This window comes from Gasterosteus aculeatus, chromosome 6 (assembly GCF_964276395.1).
Source record: "Gasterosteus aculeatus chromosome 6, fGasAcu3.hap1.1, whole genome shotgun sequence".
Taxonomy (NCBI): Eukaryota; Metazoa; Chordata; class Actinopteri; order Perciformes; family Gasterosteidae; genus Gasterosteus; species Gasterosteus aculeatus.
The window spans coordinates 17,895,564-17,913,589 of record NC_135693.1 but is presented as its reverse complement, the minus strand read 5'-3'; the positions used below and the strand labels follow the sequence as shown (position 1 = coordinate 17,913,589).

At 49.1% G+C, this 18,026-nt stretch overlaps 1 protein-coding gene across 8 annotated transcripts in view; it reads left to right on the top strand.

Annotated features, from left to right (window-relative positions):
• Positions 1-18,026, top strand: part of LOC120820841 (attractin-like protein 1) — a 124,386-nt gene that overhangs the window by 94,464 nt on the left and 11,896 nt on the right. For 2 of the 8 annotated variants that reach the window (XM_078104886.1, XM_078104882.1), the window contains 2 exons: positions 7,472-7,564; positions 12,885-12,926. In XM_078104886.1, the coding sequence (XP_077961012.1) occupies positions 7,472-7,564; positions 12,885-12,926 (135 nt within the window). Of the gene's footprint in view, positions 1-7,468; positions 7,565-12,884; positions 12,927-18,026 lie in introns of those variants that run through there. The other 6 variants (XM_078104885.1, XM_078104881.1, XM_078104887.1 and 3 more) reach the window with 4 other exon arrangements.

Here is an 18,026-nt window from a genome sequence, read left to right as displayed (position 1 = left end):
TTTTTGCATCTGCATGAACACCAGTGAAGTCTCACACACACACACACACACACACACTTGTGGCATCAGACGCACACACTGGAGCCCCTCTGGGGGCCCGGCAGACAGATGGGAGGTCGGTGCTAATGGGAAGCTCGGCTAAATGGAGTAAGTGGACGGGATGAACAGCGTTCCCAAGGAAACAAACTGACTGTGTGTGTGTGTGTGTTTGTGTGTTTGTGTGTTTGCAGGAGAGAGCGAGAGAGACAACAATAAGAGAGGAGTGCGTGTACAGTGTGTGTTCGCTTAGTGTGTCTGATTGAGGCCTGGCAGTGTTTCAGACCATTGTGTACTGTGTGTGTGTGTGTGTGTGTGTGTGTGTGTGTGTGTCTGTGTGGGTGAGAGACTGTGGTCACAGGGATGTAATGATGGTTGTTTAAATCTTGTAAATCCAGCCGTTGGGGCGATAATCAGAACCACCTACATTCCTCCCCTGCGGCTGACACGTTCATGAACACACACACACACACACACACACACACACACACACACCTTCAAACCTTAATGCAAAAACACATCTTCCTTCACCGCAACGTTGCATAATTATTAGGAAACACCACGTGAGTTGGATGTGCCAGAGACGGCAGATCGACTCCAGCTGCTCGGCTTCTGTCGGCCGCGCGGAGAGACGGATGAGACGAGGATGCAGACGCACCCACACCCACACACACACACACACACACACACATACGCACGCGCACACACAGCCTAGTTATGTCCTGCTTCTTGTGTGTCTGTGTGTGTTGGCCTGTGGAGAATGGGAATAGATGACGGCTGTCGGAGCAGGCCAGCGATGAGGGTTAATGTGATACCATATAATGGATGACCCTTGAAAAGGGCCCACTTTTCTCTCCTCGCAGACCCCCCCGACCCCCCCCTGTTAGCGGGTGCTGATTTAGAGCACCAGGTCACTGCGATGCTTAACTCAACACTGCGATCGCTACCTCTTCAGAATAGAGGGATGTTTAGTCCGGCCACTTCATCAATTATTCTATGTATTCTAATAACATTCACATCTTTCTGTAAACACGGTGTCAAACTTTGCTTTTTATTGGCTGTGACAGACTTAAAGGATTCAAGTCCGTTCTAATAACGAGGGAGTAATGGACATTTTTCAATGTTTGTTCCCTCGTTCAGTCTCAAAAGTTCAGAATCACACAGCCGATCTTCACATTTATCATCAATTCAGTTTGTTTTCTCACAGAATGATTTGGCCTATTTCTGTCCTATTTGAGAATTGTCTCCCCGTTTCGCCTCCTCTCGCCCTCCCTTTCTCTCGCCAGTCGAAATGTTAGCAGTAATTGCCAGTCTGTTGGCTGTGAATGGGACGTAATGGTCATAACACAAGGGTGTGTCAGAGTAACGGCTCCGAGACGCACGATCTATAAGCCTCTTTGTCTCTTCGGCCCTCTCTAATCAATGGGCTTCATTCTGCCGCCGCCCCGAGTGTGTAGAAGACGTTCCGCCGCGTCGTCCGGCTCTCGCGTTCTGATTCTCTTTTCTATGTGCGTTGTCACATAATGTTAAAGGGGAAAACTTTAAGGCAGACTTGTAGTACAATGTGATTAAAAGGGACATTCTAAAGGGAAGAATTTAAAACCGTACTGAAATAAATGGAAGCCAACGGCACCCTGGGATTGGTCACTTACAAATTGATGGACTATTAATATTAACCATTTTTTTCTAACTTCTGTTCTGTTTTCACAGAAACGTACGAATAAGTTTGTCAAGTTCCTAACGCAAAGATCCAGGAAAATATTCAAAATAAGGCACTAAAAAAACCCGAACACAAAGTGGCAATCAACACGCTACAGGTCATGTGAGATGTCAGGTGACGTCCCGTGGCCTGCGCGGAGCGTCGCGTCTGAACTGAGCCGCTGCGAGTCGCCCCAACGCGAGAACGGGCGGATCGTCCGTGGTACCAAAGGCTGCAACGTGGTACCTTCTCCTTGCAGCCACCTCGGGACAGGAATATCGAGTTCTTTGGACGGTGTGTGTGTGTGTGTGTGTGTGTGTGTGTGTGTGTGAGAAGCTGCTGGAGTGAATCCTACATATAGAATATCCGTGACCTTGTTTACAGCCGGCCAGGAGACGAACGCCGCCGGAACCGTGGCGAACGCGCAGGAAATGAAATTTGTTATCGCCTCTCCGTTTTCTGGCCTCGCTGGAAGACAATTGCCGGAGGCGGAGACGAGTCTGCGCGTCAGTCCGCCTGCGCTCGCACCTGAATGCCTGCACATATCCAACAGACGCATTTGGCATCTTTTCCCCGTTTTTTTTTTGTGATGTAAATCCACCGAGGTGTCCTTTCATGAAGCAGCTGCATGGGATCAAACCGGTGGCGTCTTCGCGGACGCTGCGCCCGAATCGTTTCTTTGTTTCTTCAATACCCTAATATCATATTTTATGCTGAGAGGCAAATCCTATCTGTCTCCAGTCACAGCACCGAGCTTCAAAAGCCACGTAATAAGGAAATAATTGAAAACTTATCTATATCAATCAGGGCTGCATGAATACGTGTGTGTGTGTGTTTCCAATCCTGTGCTCTGAGAGCGCGATAGTGTGAGTATCGCGTCGCATCAAGTCTCATCATATTGCCTTTTCAGTTCGGTGGCGAGTTGGTGCCCCAAGTGAAGGACCTTGCGTAGTTTAAGGTCCACTTTCTTGACATCAACCACTTTGTATGAGCAGGATGTCGGCAGCGTAACGGCAGCACGTCCGTCTGTCTGCTGGTTACGTTGAGCTGGAGAGACGCGGCAGCTGTGGAGCTTTTGTGACGTGAACCGTAATCCAAAGAGCGGAGACCATCATTTTTCACGTGTAACTGATGTCCTTCCCTACCGGCACTAAAAAAAGTACTGGGATTTTGGGGGGAAACTTAATGCTTGACTTACTTTTACATCAAAAGGAGATTTGGGCTTTTCTTGGTGCTGCTGAACCGTAAACATCCCTTTTTCAGTTGTTTCTCCTCACATTTGGATCTACTCTGCCATTTCAAACCGTACGGAAGAGGGAACAGTTTTCAGTGGCGACTGGGAGATACACAACTCCAGTAGCAGGGAGATTTCTGGATATAACACATTAATTATGTAACAAGCTCTGTGTTATGCTAATAATTAGCTCATCAAGACACTGGGTCAAACACTGGTATAAGCTTTAACACATCTCCTGAACTGAACAATGCGGCGCGGCGAAGCTCTGACTGTGATTGAGGAAGAGTCAGGAAGAGTTACAACCCCCGTCCAGACGGCGTTGTTTCCCTCGTATCTCTGATTAAAACATTAATCAGGCCCAAACCTGCAGCCGTCTGTGGCATTGATTAAACCATCTAGTTAGGATACAGATGGACCGGCGGCACATGGACGCTGATGTTGCATTACATCTACACGGGAAACAGCGGGCAGTAATGTTGGATGAGATATCTGTTGTTCAGTAGGTTCACATCAGCACATTCCGCGCTGAGACAAGTGTCTTCTACGTCTATTTGTTCCTGTTGGTCCGCGGGTGTCCGGCTTTTTCTGCAGATATCGCAGTCCCCAAACTTTTGGGCTGAAGGATGTTTTGCTTCCTTTCGGCGACAGAAGCCTCAGTGAGGTTGCGATATATAAAGGTCTGGTGTACCAACCAATCCAGATGTTTGATGGGGGTTGAGGTCGGGGCGGAAGTCTCGGCCAGCCGAGGTCTTCCACACCCACGCACCTTTCGTCACGGGGGAACTGTGATTTTGAAGACCCAAAGCTGTAGCATTAACAACCCTCTTAACTGGAACAAATGGCGCGTTTCCACCGTACGGTACGGGTTGGGTCGGGTCGGTACGGGTCGGGTCTGTTAACCATGATTTGGCGAGCGTTTCCACCGCCAACAGTACGAGAAAGTAGTGATAACGTCACTTGATAGGCGTGGTGCATGACGGAAAGTAGATGGACGTCATTCGATTGCGCGAAAACTGAAAGCTAACCGCAAACGGCAACGGAGGACGTACCGCCGATCCTGCTTCTCGATATGTGGCTGTTTGTCACAAGGAGACGACGATCTTTGTTTGAGCAAAGGCTACATGCTACAGGCGTGTTACGTGTGTTGTCTTTCCCCTTGCGGCACGCGCAAATGACGTCACTCTTTCAACCAATCAACGCACTTCAGTGAGTCTAGCTCCGCCCTTCAGTACCAAACACCTGTGCCAGGTACCCCAACGGAAGGGTACCCAAAAAGTGGTTCGGTAAGGTTCGGATTTTTGGTACCATTCTCAACTTTTGGCAGTGGAGACACAAATAAAAGGGTACCGATCCCGACCCGTAACGTACCGCTCGGTGGAAACGCGCCATAAGAGTCCTGAAACCTTAAACATATGGCGTTATATTTGTGCCACAATCCTGAGCGCGTATTTTTAAGTTTTGAGCACAGAGAACTATATTTTAGCAAAGAATATTTTAGCAAAGAATATTTTAGCGCTCGCTCGACTTGCAGCAGCGTTACATTTGTGCCACAAAACCAACCAATCACAATTGACCTTCTTTAATTCTCTGATTGGTTGGTTTTGTGGCACAAATGTAACGCTGCTGCAAGTCGAGCGAGCGCGTGAGTGAAACGTCGAGCGGGCGTAGCGTGAAGAGGTGGAGAGAGCGCAGCAACGGCTGCCTGCGCGCAGAAAACCAGTTTGTGGCGAGGGCACCTCAGTAAACTGCGCCCACGGAATATGTTTTTCTTTGCTAAAATATAGTTCTCTGTGCTCAAAACTTAGTCACTAACTTGATTAGATATGGAACAAAAAACAAACAATATTCCACATTTGCGCTGTTTTTGTGCACAGAACATGGACTACATTGTTTGTACAACTCTAGTTTCCAACCCACAAACACAACAAACACTGACATGTGTTTTCAGACTTACAGATGTGATGGTCCTATTGTTCTTGCCCCCCCGCAGAGCGGACACACGGTTTAACGGCAGCCGTAGCAGCAGGCAGCCGCTCGTCGTGTCGTGAAAGCCTTTATTGTGCAGGAGTGCATCCAAAGTCTGCAAACGGAACATTACGGCAACGCTTCCCATTCATCTCACTGGCCTTCAGCGCTCGCAGCTGCTCCTGCGGGGCGTCGCTCACCACGCCACTGCTCCGTTGTTCGCCAGCGCTCTCGTTTTCCTGCCGGCGGTTTGTGCGTCCGTCTGTCCGGCTGAAACGGCCGCCTGGAAAGTCGCATCTAAAGCGTCCTTTGAAAACCGAAGAGCTAAATATCATCGTTATCCAGTTGTGGTTGTGGAGCGCTGCTTGTTTACGGCAAAGTTAATTAGCCGTTTTATAGCTGATTTACAGCCGGACAGGCGGACAGAGAAGATGGCCGCTGCCTTGTCCTTGTTGCCCACTCAAGGACTTCTAAGAGGGGACGTTAAACACACAACGCAACACAATGCACCGGCACGCACACGATGTAGTCTGTTTGAATTGAACATTTGCATTCGTTTGCATGTGCGCATACACGTTGTTCAGGCTCTAAAAGCGGAATGTTACTTCCTCTTTTGTGTCCCAACATAATTCTAACGTCAGGACTGATTTATCGGGCCGCATCACACAGACACACACGAACGTGACCCGGCTCACCTTGAGCTGTTTGTCTGATCTCACTAGCAGAGGAGCAGTGGCTCCAGGGGACAAAGAGCTGAGAGAACGCCTCGTCCGACCCAAACTCACACATGGATGCACCCAAACAAATCCCCGGTTGTGAGTACAGCCACGTGCTTACGAAAGATATTTTAGTCAACAAAAACTAATACCGCACAAAACACCTTTTTTCTGAACTCCACTCAGAAATGGTGCTACAACGAAGCAACATGCGCCGCAGCTCTCAGGGTCTACAAATGTTTAAAAGGGCCACATTATCTCATCTAAAGCTGACGGAGACACACACACACACACACACACACACACACACCTTCTCACCTGCGCTCTGACAAACCCGAGCCGACACCGGCAGGAGGCTGAGAGCGACGCCGGCGAGCACGCGGCTGTCATCCGGGGCTAACGTTAGCGCAGCGGTGACGGGTAACAAGAGAAGACATCACGTTAGCCGGCGCGCTAGCTGATGTGGCTACAGGTGTGGTGTTCGCTCACGCTTAAAGAGTCTTGACACCGGCAAGCGAGCAGCACGGCAGAACACGAGCACCTGACGTCTGGTTACGTGTCAACCGGCAGCCCTTTCTTTTTTCCTCTTCTTTCTCACGCCAACTTTTCAGCCTTGTTTCCTTTTTTTTTTGTTGCATGTAATCCGAGTCGTGACTCGTAATCGTTCGCACAAATTGTCCCGTATCGCTGCGTCACAGGTGCCTCTCAAAGTGACAAACGCTTCTGTTGCATTCGAACTCTGCTTGACCCACATTTCCCTCTGAGCTGTATCCCCTCGTCCTTCCCTCCCGTCCTCTGCTTTGGACACTTTGGTTGGATCTTCCCACATGTTCGTTTCACGTGTTCCACTTTAGCAGAAAACCCTGACGGGTGATGAACAAACCAAAGTTTTCCCCTCCTGTAAGGGTCACAATCTGCTGCCCAGATTCCCCCGCTCTGTCTTCCCGGCACTGGTTTAACCAGAAGTTGTGCGATGTGTGTGTGTGTGTGTGTAGTAGTGCCGGCTGCACCGGGCGGATCCTCCACCCGAACAACAAGCAACATACTGACGATTAGAAGCTTGGCGCGTAATCGGCCAGAAATGAGTTTGTTTTGCCTGAAACAGGTGGCCGCCCCCCGAGCTAAATGTAGCAACCAAACCACATTACCATGTCGGTGCTGGAGGGGAAAATGCCGGGAAAAGATGCTTTTGATGGAGAGGGGAGGGGAGATGAGGGCGCACATGCTGTTATTGCTCCTCGTGGCAATCCAGTTATAGAACCAAAACCTTTTTGTTGCCGTTGCTGTGCCTGTTTGTGTGCGAGTGTCCTCTTGTGCGCTCGTTCCCGTTATGGTTTTGTGTGTTTGTGTGTTTCTTTATGTTTGGACCTCCTGCTGATGACGGCCTCGCCGGCTGCCTTTGTTCATCTGACACTTCCTCATTAATGAAGTTTGCACCGCCCTCCTCCTCCTCCTCCTCTCGTCTGACTCCCTCCATCCCCCACCGCCTGTCTCTCCCCGTTGCTCCTCTTCTATCAACCGCTTTGATCTCTGCTCCCCCACCACCTCACCCGCCTCCTTTCATCCCTTTTCTCTTGTCTTTCTCTGCTTTCGCTCCTTTGCTTTACTTTGCCCCCCACCTTTATTCCCTCACGCTCTTTTCCATCGGACATTGGATGTAACCTGGCACCCAGATGGGTGTGAGCAACTCTCCCTTTGTTCCCTACCTACTATGCAACTTTTGTAAATTCAAAACTGTTGTCAGTCAAATATTTTTCTCAGGCGAACACGTTGAACAACCCCCCCCCCCCTCTTTCTTTATTTCTGTGTCTGCAGCAGCTGATGAGAGAGCGCCAGCAGATGGCCAGTCGTCCCTTCGCCTCGGTGAACGTAGCGCTGGAGGCGGGCGGCGACCAGGAGGAGCTTTCACAGGTTAGCAAAAAGACACAAACACGTGCGCGCGCTGAGCCCAACACAAGCCGAGGGAGCTCGTGTACATATCCACGCGATGATGCTCATGCTGCTTTCTGACCCCGTGGCCCTCTGCGCCGTATGGTGCTGTGGACTTGTGGGTTGTGTGGGTGTTTTGTGGGCACACAACAGAAGGCGGACTCTGTCAACAGGCTGGCGCTGCTCGTGCAACAAGCTGCTCTGAGAAAAAGTTGCATTCAGGGAAACTTTATCTTTATCTAAATATCGTGCAGAGGTTGGAAGAAATGCTTTTACAGGGTTTGACAACCCGTGTGGGCGGAAAAAAAAAATCGATGTGAAATTCAATTTGCTTTCCCTTGAAAAGTAAAAGTCTGCTGTGATTGGATGTGAGAAGAGTTGCGATGCATCATTCTGTTCCGTTCGCAGCCTCCCCACAATGCACTGCACAGCCCAGTCACAGCCCAGTTGACCAATTTACCGATTGGTCAACAAACACAGGGCGGTTGCTGCGGTTACCGACCGGCGATGACGACATTCAGCACAAATCACCGGTGGCCCTTAACGAATCGCAGCGGTTTTCCAGCAGAGCTCCTCTGGTGAATAAAATAAGTGCTCCTCGTTTGGTTGGTAAACTTTAACTTTGTACAGTTACAGTTCAGTCGTTAGGGGATGGAGGAGAGCAATGTTGTTACACACACCATGAAGCGGCTAAATGGAACACTCATGTGTCTGACCTTGCCTTTGTGTAACTCATTTCAACCTATTAATAATCCCGATAGAAGCAATGCATCGTGGGGAAGTGGCCTCCCGCAGCGGCGGGTGGTGGCAGATGTTGCAGAAGATTGACTTGAGCACAAGAGGCCGACGGGTCAGAATGAAAGGCGACAGAAAACAATCAGCCTCATCAATCACGCCACATGCCGACAAGTGTGCACGGCTCCATGATTCATATTTTGGGTTCATCAACCGCCAGACAGACTTAAATATGGACACATTCGCTTTTTCGGGAGGAGGATCTGGATGATAATGTTGTGACTGCCCCTCTTTCAGTATCTTTTGAGGTTCCATCTCTCCACACACTTTGGTTACAGAGACAATGGGATGGACGTCTATACTAGACTCGACTATTAATTAGTTTTAGCTCCGTTTTTGACCAGGTCGAACTCGGCTCAGTTCGGTTTCCGCCGAAAAAGCCCCCCGGAGTACCTCCAGAGTACCTCCCCCCCCCTCCCCCCCCCCGTCCGCGCTGCGGCCCGGTTTCCCTTTCATTCTTGAAGGTGAGAGACAATAGGGCAGAACGCTATCTTCACACCGAGGTTAATTACACAACATCTGGTTCATACCCAAGCATGCAGCTTAGCATAATTGTGTAATGAATGAGGGATAGGGAGCATTTCCATGCTGCCCCCTGTCCTCCCCCCTCCTCCCCCACCCCAAATATATTATGTCGTCCCGCTTACGCAGAGATGCAGAGTCTGAATAAACAAATAGAGCCATCATCACCCCATTTCATGGCAGCTCTAGACGGCGAGCAAGGAACACGACACCTGTTGTTTCCACGCACACACACACACACACACACACACACACACACACACGCGCGCGCGCAGTGATTTGGTTTACATGGGGGGGGTGAAGTAGAAGATGGAGATATAATTGCATGGAAAGGAGGGTGCTGTGATTAATGGAGGATTCATGCATGCGGAATGTTGTGTTATTTATTCATAAATTGTGCAGACAGTCTGTCTCCTATTACCTTTCTATCTTATGTCCTTTCGCCAAATTAAAAACACTTCCACTTCCCTCCTTTCCTTTTCTACACACATCACAACAATTTCATTGGAAATCGTGCAAACTATTTGCACATTGACACCAAGAAAGAACACACAAGGAGAAGGAATGAAAAACATCATATTTACGTAGATAAAGATCTAATAGATATCGATGTATATTTACGGGCTGAGCGTCTCCTTTCACAGCAGCAGACACGTTGATGGTCAGACGCTGTGAGTTCGGGCGGGTCTGTGTGGCGTCCTTACGGTCCCAAGGACACATGAAAGATGAGCCTGGATTGCGTCCCGGGGGGGTTTTTGCGTCAGAGACACGTTTTCTATCCTGCGAAGGCTCGTGATTACAGGTTCTTTTCAGGGTTCAGGGTTCTTCTCGCGTTTCTAATTGAAGAAAGCGGTCGTGTGGGGAGGTTTATTTTTTACAATGATACTGACCGGATGAAGGTTCCCATGGCGACGCGTCTGGGACGGGTACATTTGCTGCAGGTAAATGTGCCGTAATGTTCCCACAGTTAAACAAACAAGTCTGACCTTTTCTAACTTCAGCAAACTTGTTATTTTTTGATTAATCCTGTTTTGCTGCTTCTATACAACTTAAGAGTCATTATTATATATTCAGCTGAGTTGTATTGGATTCTGTTTGACTGAAAGCTTTGAATGCAGATTTTACAATTGAGATATTTGTTTGTGTGTGAATGGATGATTTGATTTGCTTATTATTCATAAGCCCTTGTCAGTTAATGGGTTTTTTAATATGCAGCCGTTTTTTCACTTGATGGAATCCAAAACTAAAAAGTTCCGATATATGACGACAGAATTGAGGTGATAAGTGAGATGACCAAACTTAATCTGGGGATCACTTGTAATCTGTGTAAGCCTTCCAGTACAGTTTTAGTCTTCGTCTCCTTTCACATTTTTGAGACTTCAGTTGACCTGCCGTGCATTTAAAGAGGGCCGCGAGCACCGTTTTCCCACCTCGACTAACAATCAACTCCACTTACTCATCACCTCTTTGGGTTAAAAGGAGATCGCGACACCGCCGCACCACAAGCGCGTGAGATAGCAGTCAAAGCCACCCGGTCACGAGGTGCGCGGATCCCGTCCCCCCCCCCCCGGCGTGATGAGGGCTTTACTGCGCGCCGTGGCTGCGTTACACAACAGAGGCGTAGTCATCAGCGTAAATCGATGTTTCCACCGCCGCCATAAAGCATCGCCGTTAACGCCGCGGAGCTGATGAGCCCGCGGCAACTAGCATCTGCACGCCTCCGCCCCGGGCCCGGGAGCCGCTCCCACCTCGCCGCTGATTAACGGCCGTCTCCTGTTTCCGTAATGCTGCTTAAAGCAAAGATGAATCAATTTCATGTCTCGCGTTTTAATATGGCGCGTTTATTCTTCAATTGGAGGGATTTAATGTGCCTCGGGAAGGAGGGCTGGTGGGTGGAGACGGATGGATGGACGGACGGAAGGGGAGAGAAGCAGATAAAGGGTATCTGTGACACCTGGGAATAATGTATGTTTGGTAGAAAATACACAGCTAAGTACTGATTTACCCACATTTCACACACACACACACACACTCCACTGCAGGGCTTATCAGATAACACAAAAGCTTTTATGAAGCTGAGATATGGTGCAAACACACACGCGTTTGCATTCTGCACGGACAGTTGCACGTACGCTGCTTCGGTCGACTTCACCTGTGGCTCCTGCAGAGTGTCTCACACGCGTGTTATTAACTCAATAACTCACACGCCCGTCAGCACTAACAAGGCTAAAACAAAGGCATCGCTCTTTGTGGTCCGTCTGCGCCTTAACAAAAAGGCTGCTCTCTCTCTCTCCCTCTCTCTCTCTTCATCATCGGGGAGATTACAAAGCAAATGTGCAACACACACACACACACACACACACACGGTCGAAGCAGCTGGAGGCGAAGCACCTTCAGCACCTTTCAGGCGAGCAAACGTACCGACGGTCTTCAACCACGTTCACTCTGACCCTGTTTCAGTGGAGAAACTGTGACGACTGAAGACGGTCCGAACAGAAGCAGCCTGTTTTCTCTCTCTGTTTGCTATGCTAATGGTAGCAATGGTCACCGTGGAAACGAGGCGGCACGCGACCGATTCAATTTGTTCAAATGGACGTAACTTCCTAGTACCAGACTACATATCTGTATAAAAGCTGGGAGAGAGATCTTTGTCTGAAGTAAAATCAGAGCTTTATCAGCACGCAGAAGTATATAAACACATTCATCACTCAGCAGATCGTCATCTGGATGATTGAGAGTCAATCCAGGCGGGTTGTTCTATCAGAGCAGAGCTGTCCCGCGTGGCGTTACAGCACATGTCAACCGTCAAGATTAACGTTAAACAAGGATACTTTTAATATAGTATGAAAGAAATAGTCAAAAATCAGTTTGCATGATGAATTAGAATAAATATCTGGGTAAAGATATTGCCCTAGAAACTACTAATAAAGAGAAAATACATTTAAAAGTAGAGAAATAGAATATAGTCGTACTATTTGGGCCCAGGAGAAATACTGTACACATCAAAGGATGCACAGCCCATTGTGCAACGTGTCCTTTTTATTGTATGGAAGGTTGTACTTTTACCTCTTCTCCTTGTTCGCCTGCAGAGGAGACAGCGAGGAAGTTGACCTTTCACAACGGGGTCGCGCGGCATCCACGTCCCTCCCTGCACGCTGGACGTTAGGCTGCTTGTTGTCCTCCTTTTCCAACGGGAACTTGTCTCTTTCTTCTCTCCTGTTTTTTTACCTCTTTCTTTCGCACTTTAGTCCTCTTCCTTATTGTTCCATCCGCCGCCCCTCCCTCCCTTACCCCCATTCGGCCTCCCTGTCCAACATGTAGTTTAGTGCCAGTTTCAGGTTCAGCTGAGCAAGCAGGCGGGCCCATTAAGGCCTGAACACTCAGTGAATGCTGTGTGTGTGTGTGTGTGTGTGTGTGTGTGTGTGTGTGTGTGTGTGTGCATTGCAATACCTTCTCTGTGGGCGGAGCAGACGTAGGCATCACTGCTGGTAAGAGGGGAAGGTGTAGTGTGTGCACGTCTGTGCCTTAAACAGGGCCCATACACCCAGATAACACTGATCAGAGACGAAGTTTTGTTTTCAACTGAAATAAAAACCGATCAAAAGGGACTCGGGAATGAATGAAGACAGCGTTGCCATGGCTACAATCGTACACTAAAGTTAACAAAAGAAGGATGAAATAATTTGACTTTATTCACTTTATGCACTATTGCTAGATGTTGTTATTGACCAGTTATAATTTTGGGAGCTATATTTATATACATAACAGACGTTCTATACTCATGATGACGGATTCATAATGATGTAAATAAGTAAATTAATCAAAGTCAGGAAGGCTGTCACATGGTCAACTATGTAGAATAAAAATAAAAGAAATAGATAAATAGAAACGCTCACTGACGACAGGCTTATTTATCCAGTGGAGACTTTGGGAAAGTCACAAACAATCGTTAGATGCATCTAGAAACCATGTTCTTTCTCATCAGGACATCTCCTCGGCCCGCAGCCGCTCCTCCTCTGCCTTAATGGTGAGTGTGTTACTGTTCTCCTCTTTTGTCCTTAATCGATACCTCCTCTTCCTCCTCTTCCTCCTCCTCCTCCTCCTCCTCCTCCTCCTCCTCTGCAAGCCGTCAATACTGAAAATGGAAGGAAAATGTGGGTTTTTTTTCAGGAATGATGATGGTCTCTGGAGCAGGGTTGTGTGTAGACGTGTAGTGTGTCTACAGTTTGTACAGGACGAGAGTGTGTTTGTGTGTCTGTGCGTGCTGTCATGTGTAAACTGCGTTTGTGTGTGTGTGTGTGTGTGTGTGTCCTCCCCCGTGGAGGCAACTACGCATCCTCGGCAGCCAGAAAACACATTCATCTTTCCACCCTAATAGTGAAAAGAGAAGCAGAGAGGACAGAGCGCGCGTGTGTGTGTGTGTGTGTGTGTCTTTGTGGTTTTGTGCGTCTGCAGCAGGCGGAGGAGGTGAATAAAAGATATACTCCACCTCCCAAATTAGGAAGAGGGGGGTAAAAAGGGTCCGGCTTTCATGAGGCATTAGTGAGATGATTCATTTCGGAGAAGGAGGGACGGAGGGAGGACCGGGGGGAGGACCGGAGGGAAGACCGGAGGGAGGGACGGAGAGAGGACCGGAGGGAGGGACGCAGAGAGGTTGCGACGCGGCTCCTTCCGTCCTCGCCGGCCGTAATGGGATTGTTCCCCCGCTGATTAAAACGCAAAACTGGCCTCCTCTTCGTCACTCGGACGCAGACACGCACGCTCGGGCTCGATATGGCGGCGTGCGGAGACAAGGACGTGCCCCGCTGTCCCGAGCTGGAGGAGACAGGAGGGGGGAAGACGGGACACGGGCAAAGTCACGGGAGAGGTGGGGGCGGAGCCTGGACTACCGAATGGGGCAGAATGAGTAACGCAGTGGGAGGAGTTACTTCACAGTAAAAGTCCCTTTCGCGTGTGTGTGTGTGTGTGTGTGTGTGTGTGTGTGTGTGTGTGTGTGTGTGTGTTCTCCTGCTTCCAGCCTTGTCATGGTCTCCCCTCCTCGCCTCTGTCTCGCCATCTAAGTGTTTCTGTCTGAGGAAAAATTGACTTTTGACACGTTGTTGGACGATGTCAGAATGTGACAGTGGTTCGTTTCCTTGTCTCCTCTCTTCGATTCCTTCGATCTCACTGCACTTCATCTCCTTCTTTCCCCCACCATTAATCTTTCTCTCGTCTTCCTTCCTCGCTTTCGCTCTCTGCTGGTTCCGTCTCCTCTTTGGGATCTTTTGTGACCTGCAGGTTCATCTTATATCCCCTCATTTCCTCCCCTCTCACTTCCTGCCCTTGTTTCTCCTCCTCTCCTTCTTTCCTCTCACTTAGCTTCATCTCCTTGTTTCCTCTCCTTCCCCCTCACTCCGGGCTCCACTCATTTAGCGGTTCTCCTTTTATCTCCCCTTTCCTATCACTCTTCCTCTTTCCTAGTTCCTCTCCCCTCCTCTCCTTTCCTTACGCAAACCGCTGTGTGCGTCGCCGCGTTCGCACGTTACAGAACAGGAAGTTATTTGTCTGGGAAACGCCGTGAGGCGGCAGAACGTCCTTTTTGTTTACTTGTTTACAGCGTGTGATGAGACATCGAGCGTCCGTGGGGAGGAGGGGGGAGATTGTAGGGGAGGAGGAGGAGGAGGAGGGGGGAGGAACACGGCGCACCATATCTCCTGTTGGATCTCTCTGATTATCAGGATAAAGATACCACTTTGTGCCAGAAAATCTCCTCTCACTCTCAAAGCTGGAAGGGATTTTCTTTTTTTTTTCTTCCTAGAAATAAGGCAGACGTGCTCCCTCCCCCTCCTCCCCCCCTTCCTCCCCCCCTCTCCTCTGGCAGTGAGCTGAATCCAGATATAGATGGCGAGCTGCACTTTCTAAACTTTCTATTTATTACATGGATTACGGTTTCCTCTAAAATCCCAAGAGGGGGGCAGCAGAAAATGCTCACTCTGAAGGTCAAAGTTCACGAGCGCTACGCCGTGTTTCTCAGTTGGCGGGTCGACGGATTTGCATCTTTGACTTTACTTGGAATGCCGTTTGATCTAAAATATTGCCGAAGTGAAAATAGCGTTTTGAAGTGTGTCAAAGTAGCGTTGACTTTAGTTCCGTGATAAATCAACGTAAACTAACCGGAGCACCGCGACCGGCCGCCTCGTAAGGTGTCACTCTCTCACTCGCTCACTCTCTCTACTCGCATCGGTTCTATGTGAATTAGAGTGAGTAAGTATTACTCCGGGGGGGACAGCGACAGATACACACAGGCAGAGGGAGGAGGGGACGGGAGAAAAGGGGGGATTTGGGATGCAGAGAGGATTGGACGTGACAATTTTCTGCCCTGCGGGTGTTGGACATGCACGGCCAGTCTAATCCGCCGAGGGGGGCCCGGCAGGGCGGGGGGGGGGCACTCTCCACACCTCAGGGGTCGCAGAGGGGGGGCGGCGTGTGTGTGTTGGACAGGGAGGCCGGTCGGGTTTACAGCGAGTTCAAAGCCTCTCGATCCGGCATCACTAGAAATGCCACCAGGGAGGAAAAGGAAGACGAGTGAGGTTCAATAAGAGATGAAAACGGTGCTTTTATGACCGGAATCAAATCATAATGCGCTTCTGACTCCATCAAAAGACGAAATAAACATGGTTAGAAAGGTGAAACAGACGGATTGTTCCCTCCTCTGCTAATATCTATTGATCTTCTCTTACTTGTTGAGAGTTAAACGCCTGTCGCTTCAATAAGGGAATCACATTTGGATTTGATGTTTTGAATTCTGCACCACTCCCTCCAACAGCAGCCCCAACATCTGTGCCTCTTAACGCGCCCTCCCTCTCCGCTCTGAATGGATCATCGCTAACAGCGTAACATCCACATAATCGGCACGGCAGAGATCCTCCGCCGGAGGACTTTGCCGATATGAACAAAGATAGCAAGACGAGCGTCGCTGCAAGAGATCCTCCTGATACGCACCGGCTCCACCGCCTCTTTAATCCAGTAAACAAAGTGCATTGTTTGTGTGCCTGGGGGCTGTTTCCCACCCCAGCGAGGATGGATTCACTTACAAACCGGGGCGAGTTTGTCCTCGTTGGCCCTTGTGAACGACAACGTATCTCCCATGAACATTTTTTAAAACTTACTTCAGGTGGGTTTTGACCTTTTTGTGAAAAAAAAGCAAAGCGTTGGTGCACCAAATGTGACGAGGAGTCACCTCGTGGCTTAAAGCACACAACTCGAAGCGACTTCCCTCCGTCCCTCCGCTCTGTGGGTCAGGTGACTCCAGCCACTACTTCTCTGTTTGTTCACTGCAGCCCAGTTGGTGGAAAAAGACCTAATTGGCGTAAAATGAGTTTGACACTCGGAGGGGAAACAAGTGTCTTCATCCTCTGACCTGCAGCCACAGCGTTGGGGGGGAGGGGGGTTGTGTTTGCTGCTTCGCTGTGTTCAGATACAACTTTCACTCCTCAAGTTCACCTTTAAAAACAACATGGATGTGTCCTTCATTCTGGTTTTCATGAGAGTAAAGTATATATTTCCCAATACATGCAGAGGAAAAAAAAGAGACATTCACCGCCGCTTCTAATGCAGGATTCAGTCTGTTTAAAAGACATAATGCTCCCTCATGTTTTTCAGTCGATTTGAGACGTGTCCCTCTCCATATGGGACTCCATCATGAAGATGATGGATGTCGATGCATTAGCGCTTCTTCATAACCTCCAGTAGAGCCTCAATAGTTCCCAATTGAGAGGAGGAAGAGGAAAGAATAGTTTCAATGCCATCAAGTAGAGCCCAGTCTCGCAAAAACTAAAACACGGCTGCTAGTCCAAGATGCTAACGCTAAGGATGCTAATGGCTGTTTAGATTTTTCCGATGTGTGTGTGTGTGTGTGTGTATTTGTCCTCAGACTCTCCGGCGGCTGACTTTGATGCCGTATGTAGTCTCAGGGTTAGACTGTTCACCACGCCGATCCCTCCCCACCCCTCTGCTCCGCGCAGCACATCGCATTTGCATCCCTCGCCTGCTGCCCACCACTAAATTGGACGCCTATTTGGATGGTTGGTTTTAGGAATTTGCACTTCACCACAACTGTGATTCCGGGCCGATTCGCCTTGGAGAGGAAAAATAAAATTGGTTGAAAGCTGAGAGAAGACGACTTTGGGAGAGAAAAGTAACACGGAGAAAAATAAGCTATTTAGAGGAAGACAAGCGTTTGACTGTGATTTTCTCTGGGCTCAAACTATTTATCCGTCGCGCTCCGGCAGCAACACTCCCCACCTCAGAATGCTGCTCAATCCACCATCCAGTCCATCCAGGGGACGGAGACGGGTACCATCGGTTTGTCTGGGCGGAGGGATGAGGAGGGAGGAGGAGGGAGGAGGAGGAGGGAGGAGGAGGGAGGCGAGACGGGACGGGAACTTAACCTCACTGGAAACACTTCATTGATAAAGCTTTTGTGTGATTGGATGTAAGTCGGCTGATCCGCTTGTCACTGACGTTCTTGTTGCAATCTCAATAATAAGACTATCACAGTTTTACATGAAGTTTAACGTGATAATAAGCTGGTCTAAGTCATTTTAATTATTATTACGACACAAAATGATCCTTCTCAAAGAAAATGTGTATTATGATAACTGATCTTATACAGCAAGTCATTTTAAAGTGCTTTTTTAATGTTGTTACTAGCTATACTACAGTGCTATGAATAGATTATAACACATTCAAGTGTGTTTAAACGGCGTTATCACAGAATCCATCCCAGAGACGCGTGGAGGGGTTGTTGGGCTGAAACAGGATGCAGGAACATGGCGTACTGGACCGTGAACTGACTAATAGTGGACGTGTGTTCTCCGTAATCGAGACCTCATTAAAAACGGCACCAAACCACTAAACTCCTGCTGGATTCTTTCCAATGATTCCTCGCGGGATGAAGGACTCGTATCGCTCAGCGCCGCCAAGTAGCCCATTTCCCCGTCGCTCGCCGTCAGCGAAAAAAAACTGTTGTCCGGGCTTAAGTGCCACTTGGTTTCTCAAATATGACGCTTGCCCCGCGCCCCCCCCCCACCCCCCCCCCCCCCCCCGTCCCCCCTCCCTTCACAACCGCTGCTGTCCTCGGCTCTAC